This window comes from Theobroma cacao, chromosome 6 (genome assembly GCF_000208745.1).
Source record: "Theobroma cacao cultivar B97-61/B2 chromosome 6, Criollo_cocoa_genome_V2, whole genome shotgun sequence".
In the NCBI taxonomy this organism is placed as follows: Eukaryota; Viridiplantae; Streptophyta; class Magnoliopsida; order Malvales; family Malvaceae; genus Theobroma; species Theobroma cacao.
Window position 1 is genome coordinate 19,705,932 of NC_030855.1, and position 20,436 is coordinate 19,726,367.

Below are 20,436 nucleotides of genomic sequence, written 5' to 3' on the forward strand. Positions count from 1 at the left end.
AAAATAGAATTTTTAAGAATGATCAAATCGATTGAAGATCAAATTATTTTGATTTGTTTAATCGATATTTAAAATCGAACTTGAAGTCATATTAACTAAAAATAGTATATATAAAAATAATATCTCAATATAATATATATATATATATATATATTTCAAATGTTATCAAATAAATTCAACAACAACTTTAATCAACTAATAAGAAAATAGATCGCTTTAAACAACTAATAAAGAATATGATTATTAAAAATAATTTATATAATAATTTAAAAATATTTTTTTCATGTTTGATATTTCGATTCATTCAATCACAAAATTTACCCATGAAAAACTGAATTAATAAATTAATATATAAAAAAATTGAACTTAAAAAATCCAAATAACAAAAAAAAATCGATTATTCAGAAAATTGTGCTTGGGCTTACAGCATTAATCCAAAAAGGTTAACATTGGGCTTCCAAAATTAAATTCCAGTTTTTGTTTTTAAGAGATGACGTCGTAGTAGTTGTCTGTTGTAGCCCAGCTCAGCACAGAGGATCCAGATACCCATGCCAGCTAAGCCAAGCGGCCGACTTACTACTTATACCGCTGGGAGCAAATGTACAAACGAACCAAAAAAAAAAAGGGAACGTATTTAAGGAAACGGCGCCTTCATTTTGAAAAACCCTAAACCCTAAGGAGTAGAAAGAATTTAAAGAAGGGTAAGAAAGACAGAGCGAAGCAAGAAAGTGAACCAAAAACTGACAGAGAATTCAAAAGACTCTGAACCCCAGAAACAAGAAGGCTAATCTTTTCAGTGTATTTACGTACAATTTTGATCTGACCCTTTTTTGGATAACTTTTTTTTGATGTGATTTTGCAGATTAAAAACGCATAAAAAAGTGGAGTACTGTCCTGGTTGTGTGTGTGTGTATATATATATTTATATATATTGTATTTTGTTTTTAGGGTTTTTTTTGGATAAAGAAGCAACTCTTTTTTATAATTAACATAAAGTATAGTTCATTTCCTTTTGGGGGGACATGGCGATGGACGGGAGTTTTAGTCTTGAATTGTCACTCCAGTGGTTTTTTGCTCGTTGCCCTAAGGTTGGGCGTGGTCCGCGGTTCGAGTTGCTTGCGAAAAAGGTATTTCTTAAAACCCTTTCCTCGTGGTTTTGCATTTGTTTGTTTGTTATATTGTTGGGACTTCAGAGATAGTCAAGAAGGGGAAGAGAGAAATGGGAGGCAAAGAAAGTACTAAAAGTTTTTAGAAATTTTGCTTTTAATGAGAGTTAGTTATCGAGTGCTAATGTTGAGTCCATTAACTTATTATAAACCAAAATTTTTTCCTTTCATTATTTTTTCCACATTGCTTTTATTTTTTGTTCCTATTTGTTGATGGAAGACAGAGGGATTTATATTTCTCACGACTCATATTAGTTGTTTGATTGATTAGAGAAGGAAAAGATGAAAAATATGTTGTCATTAATTTCTTTGGAAGGACATTTTAGTCATTTATATTTTCAATCTTTCCATTTAATGCTTTTTGGCTTCAAGTTTCTCAAATTATGAGGTTTTTTTATTAGTGTTATTGTAATTTCTAGTAGTTTGGTTTAAATTTTAACTACTTTGCCATTTTGAATTGGGTTTTGACAGGGACACCTAGTGACTGAGGAAGAAGTGGTGAGTTCTGTGGCAGAGCTCCTTCTGCACCCTAAATATACAATTCCATTGATAGGGTGTTTTCGCCCAATAGCACAAAAAATAGTGGACAAAGCTGTGACGTTGCTTCTGCTTGTGCAAAATTTGAGGTCAAATTCAGATAATAATATAACTGAATCAGGATATTTTGATGATGACGAAGTTATTAATCTTATTGAGTTCCATATTCAACATGAGAAGGGTTTGGATCTTCATGAGCTTGCTTGCCTAGCCTTCTGCCGTGCCATTGATTTGGCTCCTTTTTTGTTGGGGTAAATTTATGTTTTTATTCTTTGTTTTTAAACCTGTTGATAAGATAGCTTGCTGCATGCAACAATTAGTAACTGTATCTAATGGAGCCTTCTGTTTTTACACTAGCTGAAGACAATTACCTTGCTTTTTCTTTCTAAGTTTTAGCTAATTCTGAAGAGTACGCCCTATTCTATACCAGTTCACCTAGTCAAGTTCTGAATGCCACTGATGATGAACAAATTTTACAGTTTTATACTTATAATTGGATGAGCTTACCAGAGTATGAAAGCATTGCTTATCCTTTTGCTACTTCCTTTCATTGAAGGTGGTAATGCAATAATATGAAAGCAAATATCTTGTTTAAGTTTCTTGTTAGGAGAAGGCTGTTTTGTGGAATGCCTGAAGATTTTAACGGCTGATTGCTGGAAACTTTTGGCTATGTATCATTTTAGAAAGTCTGCTAGGGCATCTGGATTTATTTTCGTTCATGCATGCTTCTAGTGACTGCTGTCTGAGTTTTAATGCAATATTCATCATTATAGGATTTGTGGTAATATTTGAAATTAAGTTAATTTTTTTTACTCTGGACCAGGTCTGTTTTAAATTACTTCAAATTTGCTCCTCCTCCTTTTGAACGCATTTTGATGAAAGGAAGTGTTTTTGAGTTATCTGGCAAGGTATATATGGTCCTTGCTCATTTCTCATGTCAGAATCAGAATTGCTTTTCTGTCTTTCAATATATCTAGCTAAGTTATCTTGCAAATACAACTTGATGGTTGGATGCCTGACAACTTCGCGTGATTGTAAATGCATAATCAAAATTGTTGAACTGGGATATAAGGGCATTGTTCAGAATTGTCTTTTGGTTAGTATCATGGTCTAATATGTTGTTCTGTCTGTGTTATATATACATCCATATTACATGGTGAATCTGCTGAAGGGTGGGTGTCTCTTAAAGTTAATTCTAAATAATGTGGTCTATAGTAGTATGTAGTAAACAAATAATTGCAGTACGGCACCCTAATAAATAATAAATTTTTTCATGGTTTTCTTAGATCATACTAGAAGTTGACTATTTTGTTCTGCTTCCTTTTCACGATTAAGTTTGTCTTTTTCTTTTTGTAAATCAGGTTATAACTTATTACTTGCATGTTGTAAGGACATCCTATCGCCTTCTGGTTATGGAAACCGAGTTTTTCTCTAAATATTGGGATTGGTCATGTTTCTTGGACCTTGTAAAGAAGGTTGTAATTCTTGATCAAGGCAGTGATGTGAAGTTTGAGAAGGATATCGCAGACATAAGATGGTGTGCTATACAAATACTATCCGTTATCTTGAAAATGAATGACAGAGCAACTTCGAAGTTTGGTGTTGGGGCTGAAGAAGCACATTCATGTTTATTGCGGTTTGTTTAGCTTTATAACAAATTATTTAGACCAGATAAAGCTTTACATAGTTTATAACTTTTTCGTTCAATCTTGTTTCAATCTTTCTTCCAGATGGGAGGAGTTCTGTCAAGATATAGCTGTGGAGAAGGCTGGTGCATATATTCGAACCTTTGAACACATTAGCTCGGATTCTGAAAAGGGAGAACTTTGTTTCAGTCAAGATAACTGCCTACAATCTTTTGGCCGTTGTTCTTTTACATCATCACAGTTTCATGAAACTGAGCCACCTTTAAGAAGTCGGAAGCTTGTAGAATGGTATGTGATGTTGGCTTAAAATCATTGAAGATTTTCCCTTGGATTAAAAAAGGAAGTCTCTATTTTTTTTTTGCCAGTGATGTTCAGCTCATTAATGTTGGTGGTGGCAGTCATTCTAGTTTTTAGTGTTTTACTTATTTCATTTTGTGATTCAGGGATGATAAATCAGCCGGAAATCCATTTGTCATGACTTCTTCATTAAAGAGAAGTTTTGAGAGGGTTCTTTTGGCAGTCAGTCAAAAATGGCCTGTTCTTCTGTATGGCCCTGCCGGTGCTGGGAAATCTGCCCTTATTAGGAAGATGGCCCGTGATTGTGGGAACCAAGGTATTCTATGTTTTTTAAGACATTCCTTTATTAGTTTATTCTTATGCGTATTTATAATCTTAGAAACACAGATGGTTTGCTAGAAGCTAAGAGAATACCAACCATTTAGTCCCTTTCAGAGAATACATATTTATATTTCTTTTGTTCTGCTGTGAACAAGGCTAGTAACATGGAAAAGTAATGGTCTAAATTGTGATAATTTGATATCTTTTTTTGTAGAAGCATTCAATTATCTTGGATGATATTTAGGTAGAGTTTTTTATGTTCTGTAGTTTTCCCAATAAATGACGCTGTGTTTAAGATTGCTGAATCAGCATTTGCTAATCTTAACAGCATTGTCAAGGTGGGTTCATTCTAAGTCAGTTTATCTAGACATGTATTGTGATTTTATTGGGGATGTGGAGAATCTAGCAGTTGCTTAAAGGAACTTCATTTAGGTTTTTGTCAAGGTAATTATAACAGTCAAACTCTAGGTTAGTGTGGCTTCACATAGTCCCATTAGGATCATAATTGTTGCTGGAACTTTAATGAATTTGTTCTTCATTAGTGAGAGGGCTTTTGTGCTTACATCGATTTCTACTAATCATAATCCTGCAAGGACTATAGATGCTAGAACTCATAAACTATAAGTAAAACAAACTGTTAAACCTAATAGATCTCCAGAAATTTCAAAAAAATTCTGGAGATCTTGAATTTCTATATTGAATTTAGCACTTACACTGCCTATAAGTCAAACACAATTGCTAGTTCCTAATGTAAAGAACTGTGGAAACTAATGGTCCCATAATGGTCTAATATCAAGCAGAGATCCTTATTCTTTGGGCAACTTATTTTAATCTTAAATTTTCTTGACGATTTTGTGATCTGTGTCATTGTCTCTCTGTCTCTCTTTCATGTGTTCTTGCTCATTTTAAGTCTTGCTTATTTTTTTCTACTAATTTCATGGCTTGCTTGTATATGTAGTACTTTCTATTCACATGGACGATCAAATTGACGGAAAAACATTGATTGGGAGTTATGTTTGTACTGAGCAACCTGGTGAATTCAGGTGGCAGCCTGGATCACTTACCCAGGTTTGTTTTCCTTTGAATTAGATTCTATTCCTCTTCTTACTTTGGCTTCTAGTTTTTGGGTCCTGCTTATTTTTTATACTTTTAAAGTTAAAATTCCCTTTCCCTACAGGCTGTTGTGAATGGTTTTTGGGTTGTATTTGAAGATATTGACAAAGCACCATCAGATGTGCTATCTATGATATTACCTTTGCTGGAAGGTTCAAGTTTATTTGTAACTGGTTTTGGGGAGGTATGCAACTCTCTATTCTAAAAATTCACCAGGAAATTAGTGGTGTTCCTGTATGATAATGTTGTAGTTGCATGGATAGGAAGTTCTTTTTTAACTTTCTTTTTAGTTTCTTTTAGGTTGTTTGCCTCCTTGGATGCACTTGGTCAGTTATATGCTTGTTAACCCTGGCCTTGATTGGGCTGTTTGCTATTTTGACTTCTGTTCTTTGTTATTAAACTGGGGGTTTTTTGTAAACTTATGTTTATGAGAATACGCAGAGGCTTAATAATATCAGGCTTTAATAGGATTCCTTATATGTTATATGCATGTTGGTGCTGGCCTGAGTCCAAATCGGGTTTTCTCTGCAGCTTTGTGTCCTATTGAAAAAAGTGTTGTTCTTTTCTTTTTTAAATAAATTTCTTTGACAATGAGGCTGTTTCATTACCAACTTTTGAGTTTTTGGGAAAGAGCTTCTTTTAACTTACCTTGTTTACATTAATGGCACATGTTGTGACAGACAAAGAAAACAAGATAGAGAAAATGGCTTAATTCCTCAATATTTTGTGTTTTGAGAAACTAACAAAGCATCTGGGGCTTGTGCAGGAAATTAGGGTGGCAGAAAGCTTCCGTTTGTTTTCAACTATTTCTACATTCAAAAGTGATATATCTCATGGAATAGGTCTGTGACTCAATTCTCATTCTCCATATAACTTAAAGATTGTTGGTTTCATTTTTCGTGCCTAGTTTACCATTTAATTTTCTGACTTTAATTTTATATGCCTTATCTGTTTATGGGTTTGTTGCTGTGAAAATGAATTCTGCCTTCTGCTGGAGTGTTGCTCTTATGTATTTGTTGGCTACTTTTTACAAGTTTTCCTGAGTGTACCTTTTGTTTACTTCAACTAAGTTCTTTGTAGGTGAGCTTATTTTCTGAAAAGTTCTTTCTGGTTTGATCTTAGTTGCCAAAAACCTCAATAACTATGGTCATAGTCAAAGGATATCCATTGCTATTTAATCCTTTTGAAACCAGCTCTTTGATCATATTTTAGAATCGGCTGTTAGAAACAAATAGGAAAGTCGCAAGATCTATCAAAGCTTGTCCAGAAATTTTTGGAACAACTCAGGTTATTATAGAACACGACTTCCATAATTCTTTACATTAGCACAGACTTAGAAATCTGAAAAACATGAGCCTTTTCAGATCAATTTGGTGTATGTTTGATCAGATGCCAAAGTGCAAATGAATGTGGGATGTTTACTCTCTTTTAATGTGGTTATGCATAAAACTTCAACCTGTGACACTTATGCCTTGGCTGCCTTCTTGTTGATTAGATATTTCTCCTGTCAAGATTTCCTTGGAATTACTTGTCTGTACTATATATTTTACAGACTGTTAAGGTTCATATATTTGTTAGTAATGGCTTCTATTGTAATTATTTTGGTGGTAGGTGCGAATTTGAATGGAGTGCTGTGGAGGAAAGTGATGATCGAGCCACCAAGTAGTCAAGACTTACAAAAGATAGTAAGAGCATGGTATCCAAGTTTGGAGCCTCTTGTTGAAAAGCTATTAGGTAGGTCAAATCACACGTCATGAAGCTCTGATCTTAGACTACATTATCCTTTTCTTACTGATCACGTTTTCACTTCAGAAACTTTTGAAGGGGTTAACTCCATCTCTGTTCACCAAGTTGTGGGCTTTCAGCCTGGAAACTCTGTTTCCTTAAGTTCACCCAGCAAGTTCTCATCAAGGTAAAAGCTGGTGTTAAAGATTTGATATTTGGTGATAGGTGCAACTAGATTTGACTTCTCTGGCTTGTGATGACAGGGATCTACTTAAGTGGTGCAAGAGAATTGCTGGACTGCATTTTGTTTCTACGCTTGATGTTTTGACATCTTTTGAGTGTTTTTGTATATATCAGGAGGTAGTTATAGCACGTGTATCTTGTTTCCTTGGTATTTTTAATGTTGCTTCTGAGTTTTCTAATTGCTGTACTTGCATGTATTCTTAGTGAGTTACTGTTTCATTCTCTTAGGCTGTGGATGTTTTTGCTTGCTTCTCAACATCTGTTGGAAATCGGTTGACTATAATGAAAGACATTGCAAAGAAGTGGGGTGTTTCAATTTCTCAGGCAGAAACCTTGTATCCTAATGATGAACCAATAATTCAGGTGGCATTTATTTTAGATTGTTGGGAGTTATATTGTATATAATTTACGAGATGAAAATTTGTTTCTCATATTGGAAACTTATTGCAGGATTTGCTGTCAGAACTTAGGATTGGACGAGTCACGCTTCAACGAGCTGAAGCAACTGTTAGTAGCAAGCATTTTGAATTGTATTAATTTAGCTTAGGCTGTTATTAGCTTTTTATTGATATTGTGATTCTTGCAGTTATACGATGAAAAGAGACCTTTTGTTAAGATTCATAGTTCTTTGCATGTACTTGAGAGAATAGCTTGCTCTGTTAAGTACAATGAGCCTGTTCTCTTGGTTGGTGAAACTGGCACTGGGAAGACTACTCTTGTGCAGAATCTGGCCATGAGGCTGGGTCAGAAACTTACTGTTTTGGTATGATGGTTGAGTCTATTTCTCTCTCTTCCACACACACACACACATGCACATGCATGTGCGCATGCATGGGGGTGTGAGTGTTTAGCTCTTATACATAGTGCACTCATATGAGTGTTTTTGTTGCAGAACTTAAGCCAGCAAAGTGATGTTGCCGATCTATTAGGGGGATTTAAGCCTATGGATGCACAGTCTATTTGCATTCCCTTATATAATGAGTTTAAGTTTCTTTTCTCGAAGGCATTTTCTATGAAGGTAGTCTTAATTTTAGTATTTTGTTTTCTTTTGTTGTCGTTTAGGTTGTGTAAATAACTTTTGTTTGCTTCTTATATGTAGGATAATCATGGATTATTTGCTCGTTTACAAGAGCTCTTGTGCAGTAAGAATTGGGAGAAGTTGCTTCGTAAACTTAAAAATGGTGTTAATTTATTCAGAAAGTTAGTGGAAGAAGAGAGGTCAGGGTCTGCCAGAAAACGGAAGAAACCTTTAGATGTAGAAAAGAAAGTTAAAGCATGGGAGGAACTTTCTGCGAGACTTGAAACTGCTCGCAGGCAGATTGCCTCTACTGGAATGGTATTTTCCTTTGTAGAAGGTGTCTTTGTGACTGCACTCAGAAATGGTCAGTGGATTTTGCTTGATGAGATGAATTTGGCACCTCCTGAGATTTTGCAGAGAGTTATTGGTGTTCTTGAGGGGGAGAATGGGTCACTTTGTTTGGCTGAAAGGGGTGATGTCAGTAACATAAATAGGCATCCTAATTTTCGTGTATTTGCCTGCATGAATCCCGCAACTGATGCTGGGAAGCGGGATTTGCCGTATGCTTTACGGAGTAGATTTACAGAATATTTTGTTGATGATATATTGGATGACCATGATTTGGACATATTTATTCAAAAATTTTTGGGTGACAGTGGATCAAATAGTGAACTAGTAGAAAAAATTAGGCGTTTTTATAAAATAGCCAAAAAGGATTCTGAGGAAAGGCTGCAAGATGGGGCTAATCAAAAACCACAATACAGTTTAAGGTCTCTGTATAGAGCACTAGAATTTACAAGGAAGGCAGAACGAAAATTTGGGTTTCAGAATGCTATTTATGATGGTTTCTGTATGTTTTTTGTTAGTTTATTAGATAGGCCCAGTGCAAAGAAAATGAAGCAAAGGATTTTGCAGAATCTGATAGAAAAGAAACCTTTACATGTACCTTTTCATCATTATTTATTGGTTAAAGAAGACTCCAGCTCTGATGAATTCTTAAAGAACTATGTCCTGACTAAGAGTGTTAAGAAGCATCTTAGAAACTTGTCACGTGCTGTTTTCATAAAAAGATATCCTGTCCTTTTACAGGGTCCAACTTCTAGTGGGAAGACCAGCCTTGTCCAGTATCTTGCTACAATCACTGGTCATGAATTTGTGAGGATAAATAATCATGAACACACTGATCTGCAAGAGTATTTAGGTTCTTACATAGTTAATGCCCATGGGAAGCTTGTATTTCAGGAGGGTGTGTTGGTTAAAGCTGTTCGAAATGGTTATTGGATTGTTCTGGATGAGCTAAATTTGGCTCCAACTGATGTCTTAGAAGCGCTAAACCGATTGCTTGATGACAACAGGGAGCTCTTTGTGCCTGAACTGTGTGAAACAATTCGGGCACATCCAGATTTTATGCTTTTTGCTACTCAAAATCCGCCTACTTTCTATGGTGGGCGAAAAATGCTTTCTCGAGCATTTCGCAACCGATTTGTGGAGATTCATGTTGATGAAATTCCAGAAGATGAATTGAGCACAATCTTAAAGCAAAGGTGTCAAATACCCGAAAGCTATGCCAAGAAAATGGTTGAGGTTATGAAGGAGTTACAGCTGCACCGCCAGAGTAGCAAAGTATTTGCTGGAAAACATGGATTTATAACTCCAAGGGACTTGTTTCGTTGGGCTGATCGCTTCAGAATTTCTGGGATATCTTATGAAGATTTGGCTAGAGATGGTTATCACCTTTTGGCTGAGAGGCTACGTGTTGAGGATGAGAAACATGTAGTTCAAGAAGTTTTGGAGAGACATCTCCGAGTCAAACTTGTCAAAGATGACTTATATAAGCCGGTGTGTTGTCTACTATATCTGGATGTTTGTATAATGCTTGATGGTTGTTATTTATCTTTTGCATTGCTGTTTTTGCGCTCTTTGGTTCTGGTGGCTTTAGCATGTGGGCACTACATTTGATGTTGATGCATGATGGGTGCAGGCTTTGCACTTCTATGTGCATTCTATCTATCAATTTGAGAAGATTTGCTGTTTTTTTAAATTTTGCAGATTTTTGCATGCAGTTGTTGTCTACGTGTGTTAGGTTCCTAATTTTATCTAAAGATTGCAAGCTTTTAAGCAATGTGACTCCATCTGTTTCTTATAGGCAGCTCCAGCAATCTCTGTAGGGCTGAACATTGCCTCCCTTGCTGTTAAATTTTTAGTATTTTTGTTTAATTTTTTGATTTTTGCTGAAAGTTATGGTTTTCTGTCTTTCGAGACATCTACCAGGAATCATTTCAACTTGATCCAATAAATCCTGGTTTTTGGATGATGGTAATTCATTGCTAAAATGTAATAATATTGTGTAATGCACGTTGTCTGGCTTTAATCACTAGATCTCAAGGACAAACAAGGTTAATTCTTGCTAATTACAAGTATAAATGTTACCGTACCTCAGTAGGCATGTTTCTTTACAGCATCTGTGAGATCTTTATGGTTGTAGACCTTTTCTTGTTATCTAATCTCTGTCTCTATCATTACCTCTGGTCTCTTGTTTTATTTGCAGTAAGTTAAAGAATATTGTTAAACTTGCTCCATTTCGTTTAATGTTTGTGAGTAGCTTAGTAGTAAGCTGGACTGGGTTGATAATGTTTTCAATGTTTAGCATTTTAACCAATTCTAGAATCTGAAACACATTTTGCTATCCTTTTTTTTTTGCAGGAGTTGCTTGGAGAGGACCCTGTTCCAGAGAGTCTTGGAAAGTAAGAATTTGTAGACCTGTTTTGTATTATCTTGGTTTTGCTAGATTATTTTAAATTTCATTTTACTCATAATCTCATTCATTGCAGTGTGATCTTAACTAAAAGCATGAGAAGATTGTACTTTCTTGTCAGACGTTGCTATAAGTTTCGTGAGCCGGTGCTTCTTGTTGGTGAAACAGGTGGTGGGAAGACTACTGTTTGCCAGTTGCTGAGTATTGCCTTGGGGTTAAATTTACACATTTTGAATTGTCACCAGTACACTGAAACATCTGATTTTCTTGGGGTTCGTTTGCTTTTCTCTCACTGGCTGTTGTTACTCTCTGAAAGTTAAATGCCCTTCAAAATTGTCTAATGAAATGTTTAACAGGGTTTCTACCCAATTCGCGATAGATCGAGGTTGTCGTCAGAATACAAATGTGTGATTGAACGATTGAAGCTGTTGACGGCCCATATTGACTTCCCTCAAGACTTGGTTAGTATGTTTTGGTTAAAATAGTCTATTGATATCTTGGCTTATTTCTGCTTCATGTAAGATAACAACAAGTGTCTTAAATATGTTTGGTTGCAGGATATTTTTTCAGATATTTGTCATGCTTCCTCAACCCTTGACCAGCTGGATGTAGTTATCAATAAGTACAGACAAGGCCTTCTTTCAACTCCTGATTTCACATTGCAAGATATAGATACTATAGAGGAGGTGAGGCAGGAGCTTGTTCTGCTTCACAATGAGTGGCAGAAGATTTTTACATGGCAAGATGGGCCTCTTGTGCAATCTATGAAGGCTGGTGATTTATTTCTTGTTGATGAAATTTCCTTGGCTGATGATAGCGTGCTGGAAAGGTTGAACAGTGTCTTGGAGCCAGAAAGAAAACTGGTAGGTAATTCTTGTTTGAGGATTTTGGTCTTCGTAGTGCATTTCAACTTAGCTAGTAAAAGACTGTAGATTATATTATATCTTGATGCTGCATGACAAATTTATGCTGTTGGACCCAGCTGATATTAGGATATTAGGCAGTTTATTTCTCAATATCAGATTATATATTGTTCTTTCACCTGTTTGCTAGGGGCATCTTGTTCTTTTGTTGCCATTGCTCCCCATTTACCTGGTTTTAATATTTTGTATGCAGTCTTTGGCTGAGAAAGGAGGAGATGTTCTAGAGAAAGTTACTGCTCATGAAAATTTTTTAGTTCTTGCAACAATGAATCCTGGTGGTGATTATGGTAAAAAGGAATTATCACCTGCTCTTCGTAATCGGTTTACTGAAATATGGGTTCCATCTGTTGGTGATTTGAACGAGCTTAGGAATATTGCATTGTATAGGTATGCAAGTTGTCAAGAAAAGTTGTTGACTAAGGTCATTGAGTCTTTTCCTTTAAATAACATTTTTGTTATATTGCAGACTATCCCGCCTTGAACTCTCTTACATTGTTAATCCTATGGTAAACTTCTACGAGGTATGCTCTGATCCAATTCCTACTTGTTGGCTCCTAACCATACCTCTAAATCAGTATACGATGAATTGAATTTGCAAGATCAAAGTATCTTTCCATGTTTTTAGTCATAAAGTTCCTGGTGATTTTCTCTGTGAATTATTATAATGCTCAAAAATCTCCTTTTTAATTAATTTCACACCCATCCAACTTCTTATAATACTATCACTTGCGAATTTGCTGATGTTTTTCTACGAGGTGTGGCTGGCTCGCTACTTATCATGCATTTTTTTCAGTTTTTCTTCTAGTAGTTATGAAATTAGTCTACTTTGTTTTTAAGTTCCTCTTTTTCCTTGTTCTATTCTTTTTATGCTCGTTCTTTTTTTTTTCTTGTGAGACTTATGGTTGTAGTATTTTAACCCATGGAAGTGGTGTCTTTTTTTTTTTCCGTTTTTAATCATCTTGTTGATGATATATCAATAAACATTTTCAGGGTGTTTGATATGGTGTTGAAACAGTCTAATTTACTGAAATATAATTCATTTCTTGTTCCTTCCAGTGGTTTAATCAATTGCAAATTGGGAGGTTCCTCACTGTCAGAGATCTTCTGTCTTGGATTGCATTTGTTAACGTGTCTAAATTAGATCCAGAGCATTCGTTCCTTCATGGTGCCTTCCTTGTTCTGCTTGACGGACTGAGTTTAGGTATTCCCTTACAATATTGTGTTATTTGTTGTAATTCCTCTACTATGGAATGTTTCTGACACTAACATTTTTCCATATTACCACTTTGACTTTTGTTTTTGGTACTTTCAATAACACATGTTTGTAATATCAGTGAAATATTTTCTCATTTTGATAATGCATTTATGGCTTTAATTTTCTTCTCATTTTTTATTTCCTTCCCTGTATATTACAGCTATTTTTGTTAAATTGCTGATGATTAAAGCTATCACTTTACGGGGATGAACTTTGCTTTGTTTTATGTTTGGGATGCCATCTATTAATGCCTTAGGTGGCTGCCAACCATTGTTTCCTTAGGATCTCACCATTAACATGGGTTTATCTGTATTTGTGCACTTTTCTTCTACTTCCTCCTGCTAACAAATTTTAAATAATTGGCAAAAGTGTGGTGAAAGCATCAAAGATTTTGGAAAGAGCATAATCTGTGAATAGGTATTCAACTAGAACTTAGAAGCAATGGATCAACATGTTTTTTATTAAAATTCAGGTAGTTGCCTCCATCAAAAAAAGAAAAAAGAAGAATGATAGCCTTGTCAAACATCAAATTTGTAGAGCGGACATCATATATTTACTTTAACTATGGAAACCCCTAGGTGATGGCTGTTGTATGTATATAAGGTGTAGACATCATGCTTTAACTTTAAATATGGAGACACCTATGTGATAGCTGCTGTAATATCAAATGGTATAGACAGGTGTTGCACTACATGAAACAGATGCATAGAATATGACATGAATATCATGATAGTATTGGCATGTCCAACTCTACAGAAAAATGCTTTTTGGAGTTAGAACTGAGAGACTAGCGTTCATAGTCAATATTCACTTGTTTTAACATTTGTTTGCTGATTTCTTGTAGTTTTTGTTTCTTTACAATTTGTTGATGATGTTATGTTCTCTTGTATGCTATCAAGCAGCCTTGTCGTTGTTTTTGTCCCTCATTGCGTTCCTCTTTATTTGTGTTTTTCAGGGACTGGTCTTTCTAAAAAAGATTGTGGAGATTTAAGGGAAAGATGCTTGTCTTTTCTTTTAGAACTGCTACAGGTAATATTGGTCTTTATGCTTCTTGCCATTGTTTCTTGTAGTTAAAGGAATGCCAATGTTTTGTGTGTGAGTGTGTTTGCAGATAGTTCAGTAGCGCAACTACCAATGGCCGTGGCTTGGCATTGGCACAACTAAGTTAATTCACCTTGGTATTAAAGTTGATTAGATGAACTGAAACTCAGGCATCTTTACTTCATAACTTTTCTTTAATAGTTAATACAAGTATTCACTGGATTTTGCTATCATTTCTCCTTTTGTTCATAATTTTTTCAGAGCTGTTAGTTTGAACCATTGCAAGAGAAATGAATTAGGTACTACAGCATCTATAATGATTGAAAGGACAGATGCAGGGCAGCTTTGGGGAAATCTGCTTACTAGGTTTTATAGTTGGGGCTAGAAATTAAATATTGAGGGGTTTATGGCAATGATAGGAATGTGGTTTGATTGAATTGAGATTTAATGCCAGTTGAAGACTGCAATTCGTGGGAAAGGGTGCTTGAAACAATAGAACTACAATAAAGCTGACGATTAGTGTGTTCCTTTGTATGAAGTATTTGGAAGTGCTCTCATGGTAAAGAGAGAAAGTACAAGGTGAAGAAAATAGAAGAAATAATCAATCACAAATTCTGCAAGAATTCTCTATGATTCAGATCTTCATTAAAAATAAACTCTTCCCAAGAAGAAGAAAAGAAATACTTTCTCTTGTTGTACTTAAAGTACCAACAAAGTTTAATGGAAGCATTGCATCTATTATAGAAGTTGTGTCTGCATGGTAAAGGGAAGTAGGGAACTGTGAAACAGATGTTTGTTCTGATTTTTTTAACACTCTTCCTGTCAAATTGAAGCCAATATCATTCACCGATAGTTTGTTACATTTAGAAGCAACTATGCATTCAATAATATATGTTATATTTCTTGCTTTGCTTTTTGAGATGCATTGGTTGCTCAAAAGTGATTGTTTAGTGTTTGGTTTGATTCATTTGCTTTTGTTATCCTAGTTACTAAGTGATTATTGGTTCTTAATTTTTTGGTTCTGCAGGTGGACAGTACAAATTTGTTGTACTCAAAACTTTCAAAAATGGAGAATTATGGTTGGGGTGATCTTGAAACACCTGTAGAGATTAACACTGACAGCACGCTATGTGACAATGTCTTTAGTATTGATCCGTTTTACATTGAGAAAGGTGATTATTTTATTCAACGTAAATAATGCAGTGTTTTTCTAATATCACAAAAGCTTTTACTTGTAATTTGTTGTTGTAGAGGCTTTTATTTAATTGTGGAAGTTCTCTTTCAGACTGAGAATGAGTTCTATGATCTTGTGGCAGTTTTAAATATACTTGTTTTAAGTGTCAGTTTAGGAAACTAAGGTTAGCAATAAAAAAAAATTGGTTTAGGTTTGGAGATAAAACCGCAGTATGATAGACAAGAGTAATCTAGTCAAGTTGTGGTTTTCTTAGGCTTCTTTTCTTCCATGACTTGAGTTCAACTCTGTAATAGCATGGCAATTAGAGACTGGAGAAGGAAAAAATCTTAAAACCGTTTCCCGGATCTTCTTATTGAGCCATGTAACAAACTATTTTACTTTAACGGGCCATTTCCTAATATGTAAGGGCTTACATAACTTGCTTGGCTCTCTAGGTTCTGAAAAGAGTGAGGCAGGTGGATTTGAGTTTTTGGCACCAACTACACGGAAAAATGCTTTACGAGTGTTGCGAGCCATGCAGCTTTCAAAGCCTGGTATGTCTCTATCAGCTGTATGTTAGTTTGCATCCCCTGGTATCTTCTTACTTATCTGTTGAAATTCTGCTACACTTTCCAGTTTTATTGGAAGGTAGTCCAGGTGTTGGGAAAACAAGTTTGATAATTGCATTAGGAAAATTTTCGGGACATAGAGTAGTGCGCATAAATTTATCTGAGCAGGTTGGCAATTTTCATTCTATTAAGTTTCAAACTTTTTTCAATTCTTACTTTTGCAAGTCTATTTAAGTAGATCTGATTGTGGCGCATTTGCTGCAGACTGACATGATGGATTTGCTGGGGTCTGACTTGCCTGTTGAGAGTGATGAAGGAATGAAGTTTGCTTGGTCTGATGGAATTTTATTGCAGGTAATATATCTTTGGCTATTAAAGCTTTTCATGTATTTATTGGACATGTGAGTACCTAACATTGCTTTGTTTGTGTAGGCTTTAAAGGAGGGTTGTTGGGTTTTGCTGGATGAGCTTAATCTTGCTCCACAATCTGTCTTAGAGGTATGGATGCCATGCTTTGTTACAGTAGAGTTGTTTTTATGATGTACTATAGGCTTTTTGGTTAGTTACTCCTGCAAGTCCTTTCAGGAAAATGAAAGCTGTTAATATTATATTTTGTATTTATTAGGGTTTAAATGCAATTCTGGATCATCGAGCTGAGGTCTTTATTCCAGAACTGGGTTGTACTTTTAGGTGCCCATCATCTTTTCGAGTTTTTGCTTGTCAGAATCCTTCTTGTCAAGGTGGTGGCAGGAAAGGCCTTCCAAAGTCTTTTCTTAATCGTTTCACTAAGGTTGGTTTGGTCTGTTATTACAGCTACAATGAATGTATAACTTATGCCTGGCTGATTAATTATGAGCTGACCACATAAGTTTCTGCCATTTCAGGTATATATTGATGAGTTAGTTGAGGAGGACTATCTTTTCATCTGCAGCTCACTTTATCCGTCAATTCCACGTCCTGTACTTTCAAATCTGATCTCATTTAACAGACGGTTACATGAGGACACCATGTTGTATCACAAGTTTGCTCAGAATGGCTCGCCTTGGGAGTTTAATCTGCGTGATGTGCTTAGGTCATGCCAGATCCTACAAGGTGTAATTTTTGTTCTGTAATTTTTCTTTGAATAGTTGATTTTCAACTTGGCAGGTGCTTACCAAGGGGTTTTTTCCTATAAAAATTGTTACTAAGTTCTATGTAAAATAATTCTAGGTACTCCAGGCAAAGTTGGTGGCTTTCTCAATCTCATCTATGTTCAAAGAATGCGTACTGCAGCTGATCGGAGACAAGTTTTGCAGCTTTATGAACAGATTTTTGGGGTGAAACCATCTATAAATCCTTACCCAAGAGTGCAGCTCAATTCTGATTACTTGATTGTTGGGAATGTTGCTATTAAAAGAAATTTTAAGCGGCTATCCAGAAATTCTAATCAGTTGAAAGTTCTGCCCAGTGTTCGTTGCAATTTGGAAGCTGCTGCACATTGTGTACAACAAGGCTGGTTATGCATCTTGATTGGCCCTCCATCATCTGGAAAAACTTCATTGATAAGGTTGCTGGCTCAGCTTACTGGCAATGTACTACATGAATTAAATCTGTCATCAGCAACTGACATTTCTGAACTGCTTGGATGCTTTGAGCAATATAATGCTTTTCGTAATTTTCGTTCGGTTGTTGCTCAAGTTGGTCGTTTTGTTAATGAGTATAGCAGTTTGCTGTTGGAGATCTCAATGGAGACATTTTTAAGCGACAGAAAAGATTTAACTGCCAGATGGCTTGCTTTTTTATCTGATTTGGAATCTGACATAATGCCAAGTTTTTCTTTTGTGAACCCAGAGACTTGGAATAGCATTTACAAGTCTCTCCCTTCATTGATTGAAATTATCAAACAGCTGAAGTCTGATCTGGAAAAAAATGTTTTGCCCATTTCATGGACTAGCGAGTATCTGGACAGAGCCATGAAGACTATATTGAAATTGCAACATCACCAGAGAATACCATATTTTGCTAAGTTTGAATGGATTACGGGATTGTTGATAAATGCTATAGAAAATGGAGAATGGATTATTCTAGAGAATGCAAATCTTTGTAATCCGACGGTATGCAGATTTTTGTGTTTTTCTAAAATCTTGTAATACATTTGTTACTGTCCTGTTCATTAGCTAATGGGTTTTGTAATTTTTTGTCAGGTTCTTGACAGAATCAATTCTTTGGTGGAACCAGATGGAACGATTACTGTCAATGAGTGTGGAATTGTTGATGGAAAACCTGTGGTTCTCCACCCACACTCTAATTTTCGAATGTTTCTCACTGTAAACCCAAGCTTTGGTGAAGTATCCCGAGCGATGCGAAACAGAGGTGTTGAAATATTCATGATGAATCCGTATTGGATTTTTGATGAGGGAAGTGGATACAATTCTGAGGAGTTAGAAATGGAGGATGTGAAGAGATTTCTTGTTCTTGCAGGCATTCCTGGTTCGAAGTTGGTTGACTCAATGGCCAAAGCACATGCCTATGCTATGGTTGAAGGTGTACGCCTTAATGTACGCATTACTTATCTTGAGCTAGCACGATGGGTTCAATTATTTCAGCACCTTCTCATGAATGGCAACCAACCATTGTGGAGCCTCCAAATAAGTTGGGATCATACCTATCTTTCATCCTTTGGTGAGGTTGAAGGGGTGAACATTGTCAACTATGCAAAGAATGCTTATTTTTCTGTGACTGAGTTGTATAGATCTGATTTATCACTTGGGCGTGCTCTTTGTTTGCCTGGAGGATGGCCAATACCATTAACTTTGAGGGATATTGTATGGTATTCGAAAGAGGTCTATGTCAGGCAGAATTGCTCATATCTGGAGTTCTTGGGAGCACAATATGCTTCACATGAACTTGCAATCAGCTGTGGTATCTGTCCTGTTGAAGATGTGCTACGTAGGCGTGGATGTAAGGGAACTTATTTATTGGACTGGAAGATGTTATATGGGACTACCTATCCTCAAGTTTCTAGAGGAATAACTTCAGACTCTGATGGCAAAACAGAATTTAACTCAAATATTGCGAATAAGATGATGTTGTTCGCTGCCAACTGGGCAATAGAACAGGCAACAGAAAATGATTTTCAGCTGTATCTTCAATGGTTTACCTGGTTCGGTTTTCAATTGGAGCCATATTGTGACTTTTTCAAATATTTTTTAACTTCACTTGAACAGGAATGGAGGCATCCAATTTGGACCAGCATAATTAAATGTCGTCAAGAGCTTATGTCACTTAATCAAATAGATATAGACTTGCATCCAATCCCAATGCTTTCTCTGGAATTAGTTGATTTAACTTCATCAAATCATTTGTCAAATGCATCAAGTAAACCCCTCCATGATGCTATCAGCTGTGTGGGCCTACTCAGACGTAGTTATCAACAGTGGAATGTTGAAAGTAGGCATAATTACACAGCTGAGTCAAGTTGTTTCATACCATTTTTGGAAACTCTTCGTGTTTTGGAGGAGGAAATCCTAAATATGCTTGTTGGGTCTCCTTCCTATGATTTGTTATATCAGTTATACACCAATCTCCTTGAAGATCACATGTTGTTCTGGGAAGGTCTGATCTCATGGCAGTTTGAGCGCTTGCTGATCTCTTGGCGGTCTTTGTTGAAAGTTGCTGGAAAGCTGAAAGAATTTTGTCCAATAGCAGTTAAGAATATGCTGGTGAGCTTATTGAACAACATTTTGGCATTTCCTTATATTTGTTATTGTCATTTTAATTATAAATTTGCTGCTTTGTTAACTTTGATGTACTTGAGAGGTAAATTATTTTGGCAATCTGCTGCATAGGAAACCAAGAATCTTGCTGAAGTTTCATCATTGTGCTTCCATCCGGAGAGATCACTGCTATGGGTTCATGGTGGTCACCCATTTCTACCCCCATCTTCCAAATTGTATCATCAACAGCATCAGCTTTTAAAGTTTTGTGAGTTAGTTTGGCCAACAAAGAGAAAATTATTCAAGCAGGGTATGCTACCTACACTGACATCTTTGTGAAAATTATGCAAGCAGGGTATTATTTTTCTTGTTTTACCATGACTTGTGTTTTTGATTTGTTGGAATTATCTGATATAGCAGTGAATGAGTTGCTGGTTGAGACCATGGTGTCTTTTGATCCCGAACTTCGCTTCCTTGCATTGGAAGGTAGAGTTGTAAAAGTTTTCATTATTCTATATTTATTTGCTTTCTATCATTTTAATCTTTTGTTGTTGCATGTTGCATTTAAATAGGTTTTGGGTTGTGTAACATTGCTAATGATGTACCTGCTAACATCATGCTGTTGTTATTTACTAAATAAGAAGTTTAGTACAGTTGAATAATATGTTTTATGCAGTTTGTGATGCTGCCATTGAAGACCTCAACATTACTCTTTGTTATGTTATATCAAATTTAGCAATTTAGGATTTTATACTATTCATGTTGGGTATTTTGCAGCATTTTACTTATGCAATTCCTTGATCTTAGGGTTAACTTTGCTATTTTATTGGACTCAAACTTCCTATTTACTTGTTTACTGATGACTATCCTTCTATGAATCCTTATCTAGCAGGTTATGTCCTGAGTCTTTAAGGCTTTGATTAATGAGATGAAGAAAAGTTGATTCCATTGCTAGTCA

The 20,436-nt window shown here is 35.7% G+C and overlaps 1 protein-coding gene across 1 annotated transcript in view; it reads left to right on the top strand.

The window, feature by feature from the left end:
- The window catches only part of LOC18596189 (midasin), a 34,433-nt gene continuing 14,970 nt past the window's right edge, over positions 974-20,436 (top strand). The window contains exons 1-36 of the mRNA XM_018123059.1: positions 974-1,127; positions 1,638-1,954; positions 2,527-2,611; positions 3,065-3,339; positions 3,434-3,637; positions 3,793-3,962; positions 4,926-5,035; positions 5,145-5,264; positions 5,847-5,922; positions 6,692-6,814; positions 6,893-6,992; positions 7,069-7,165; positions 7,277-7,411; positions 7,499-7,555; positions 7,635-7,811; positions 7,941-8,066; positions 8,148-9,905; positions 10,770-10,810; positions 10,898-11,093; positions 11,178-11,282; positions 11,379-11,684; positions 11,938-12,131; positions 12,211-12,265; positions 12,801-12,945; positions 13,955-14,028; positions 15,068-15,212; positions 15,670-15,768; positions 15,851-15,951; positions 16,048-16,137; positions 16,216-16,281; positions 16,409-16,573; positions 16,668-16,875; positions 16,993-17,876; positions 17,967-19,484; positions 19,611-19,788; positions 19,896-19,964. Of these exons, the coding sequence (XP_017978548.1) occupies positions 1,023-1,127; positions 1,638-1,954; positions 2,527-2,611; positions 3,065-3,339; positions 3,434-3,637; positions 3,793-3,962; positions 4,926-5,035; positions 5,145-5,264; positions 5,847-5,922; positions 6,692-6,814; positions 6,893-6,992; positions 7,069-7,165; positions 7,277-7,411; positions 7,499-7,555; positions 7,635-7,811; positions 7,941-8,066; positions 8,148-9,905; positions 10,770-10,810; positions 10,898-11,093; positions 11,178-11,282; positions 11,379-11,684; positions 11,938-12,131; positions 12,211-12,265; positions 12,801-12,945; positions 13,955-14,028; positions 15,068-15,212; positions 15,670-15,768; positions 15,851-15,951; positions 16,048-16,137; positions 16,216-16,281; positions 16,409-16,573; positions 16,668-16,875; positions 16,993-17,876; positions 17,967-19,484; positions 19,611-19,788; positions 19,896-19,964 (8,674 nt within the window). The 5' untranslated portion in view covers positions 974-1,022. The remainder of the gene's footprint in view (positions 1,128-1,637; positions 1,955-2,526; positions 2,612-3,064; positions 3,340-3,433; positions 3,638-3,792; positions 3,963-4,925; positions 5,036-5,144; positions 5,265-5,846; positions 5,923-6,691; positions 6,815-6,892; positions 6,993-7,068; positions 7,166-7,276; positions 7,412-7,498; positions 7,556-7,634; positions 7,812-7,940; positions 8,067-8,147; positions 9,906-10,769; positions 10,811-10,897; positions 11,094-11,177; positions 11,283-11,378; positions 11,685-11,937; positions 12,132-12,210; positions 12,266-12,800; positions 12,946-13,954; positions 14,029-15,067; positions 15,213-15,669; positions 15,769-15,850; positions 15,952-16,047; positions 16,138-16,215; positions 16,282-16,408; positions 16,574-16,667; positions 16,876-16,992; positions 17,877-17,966; positions 19,485-19,610; positions 19,789-19,895; positions 19,965-20,436) is intronic.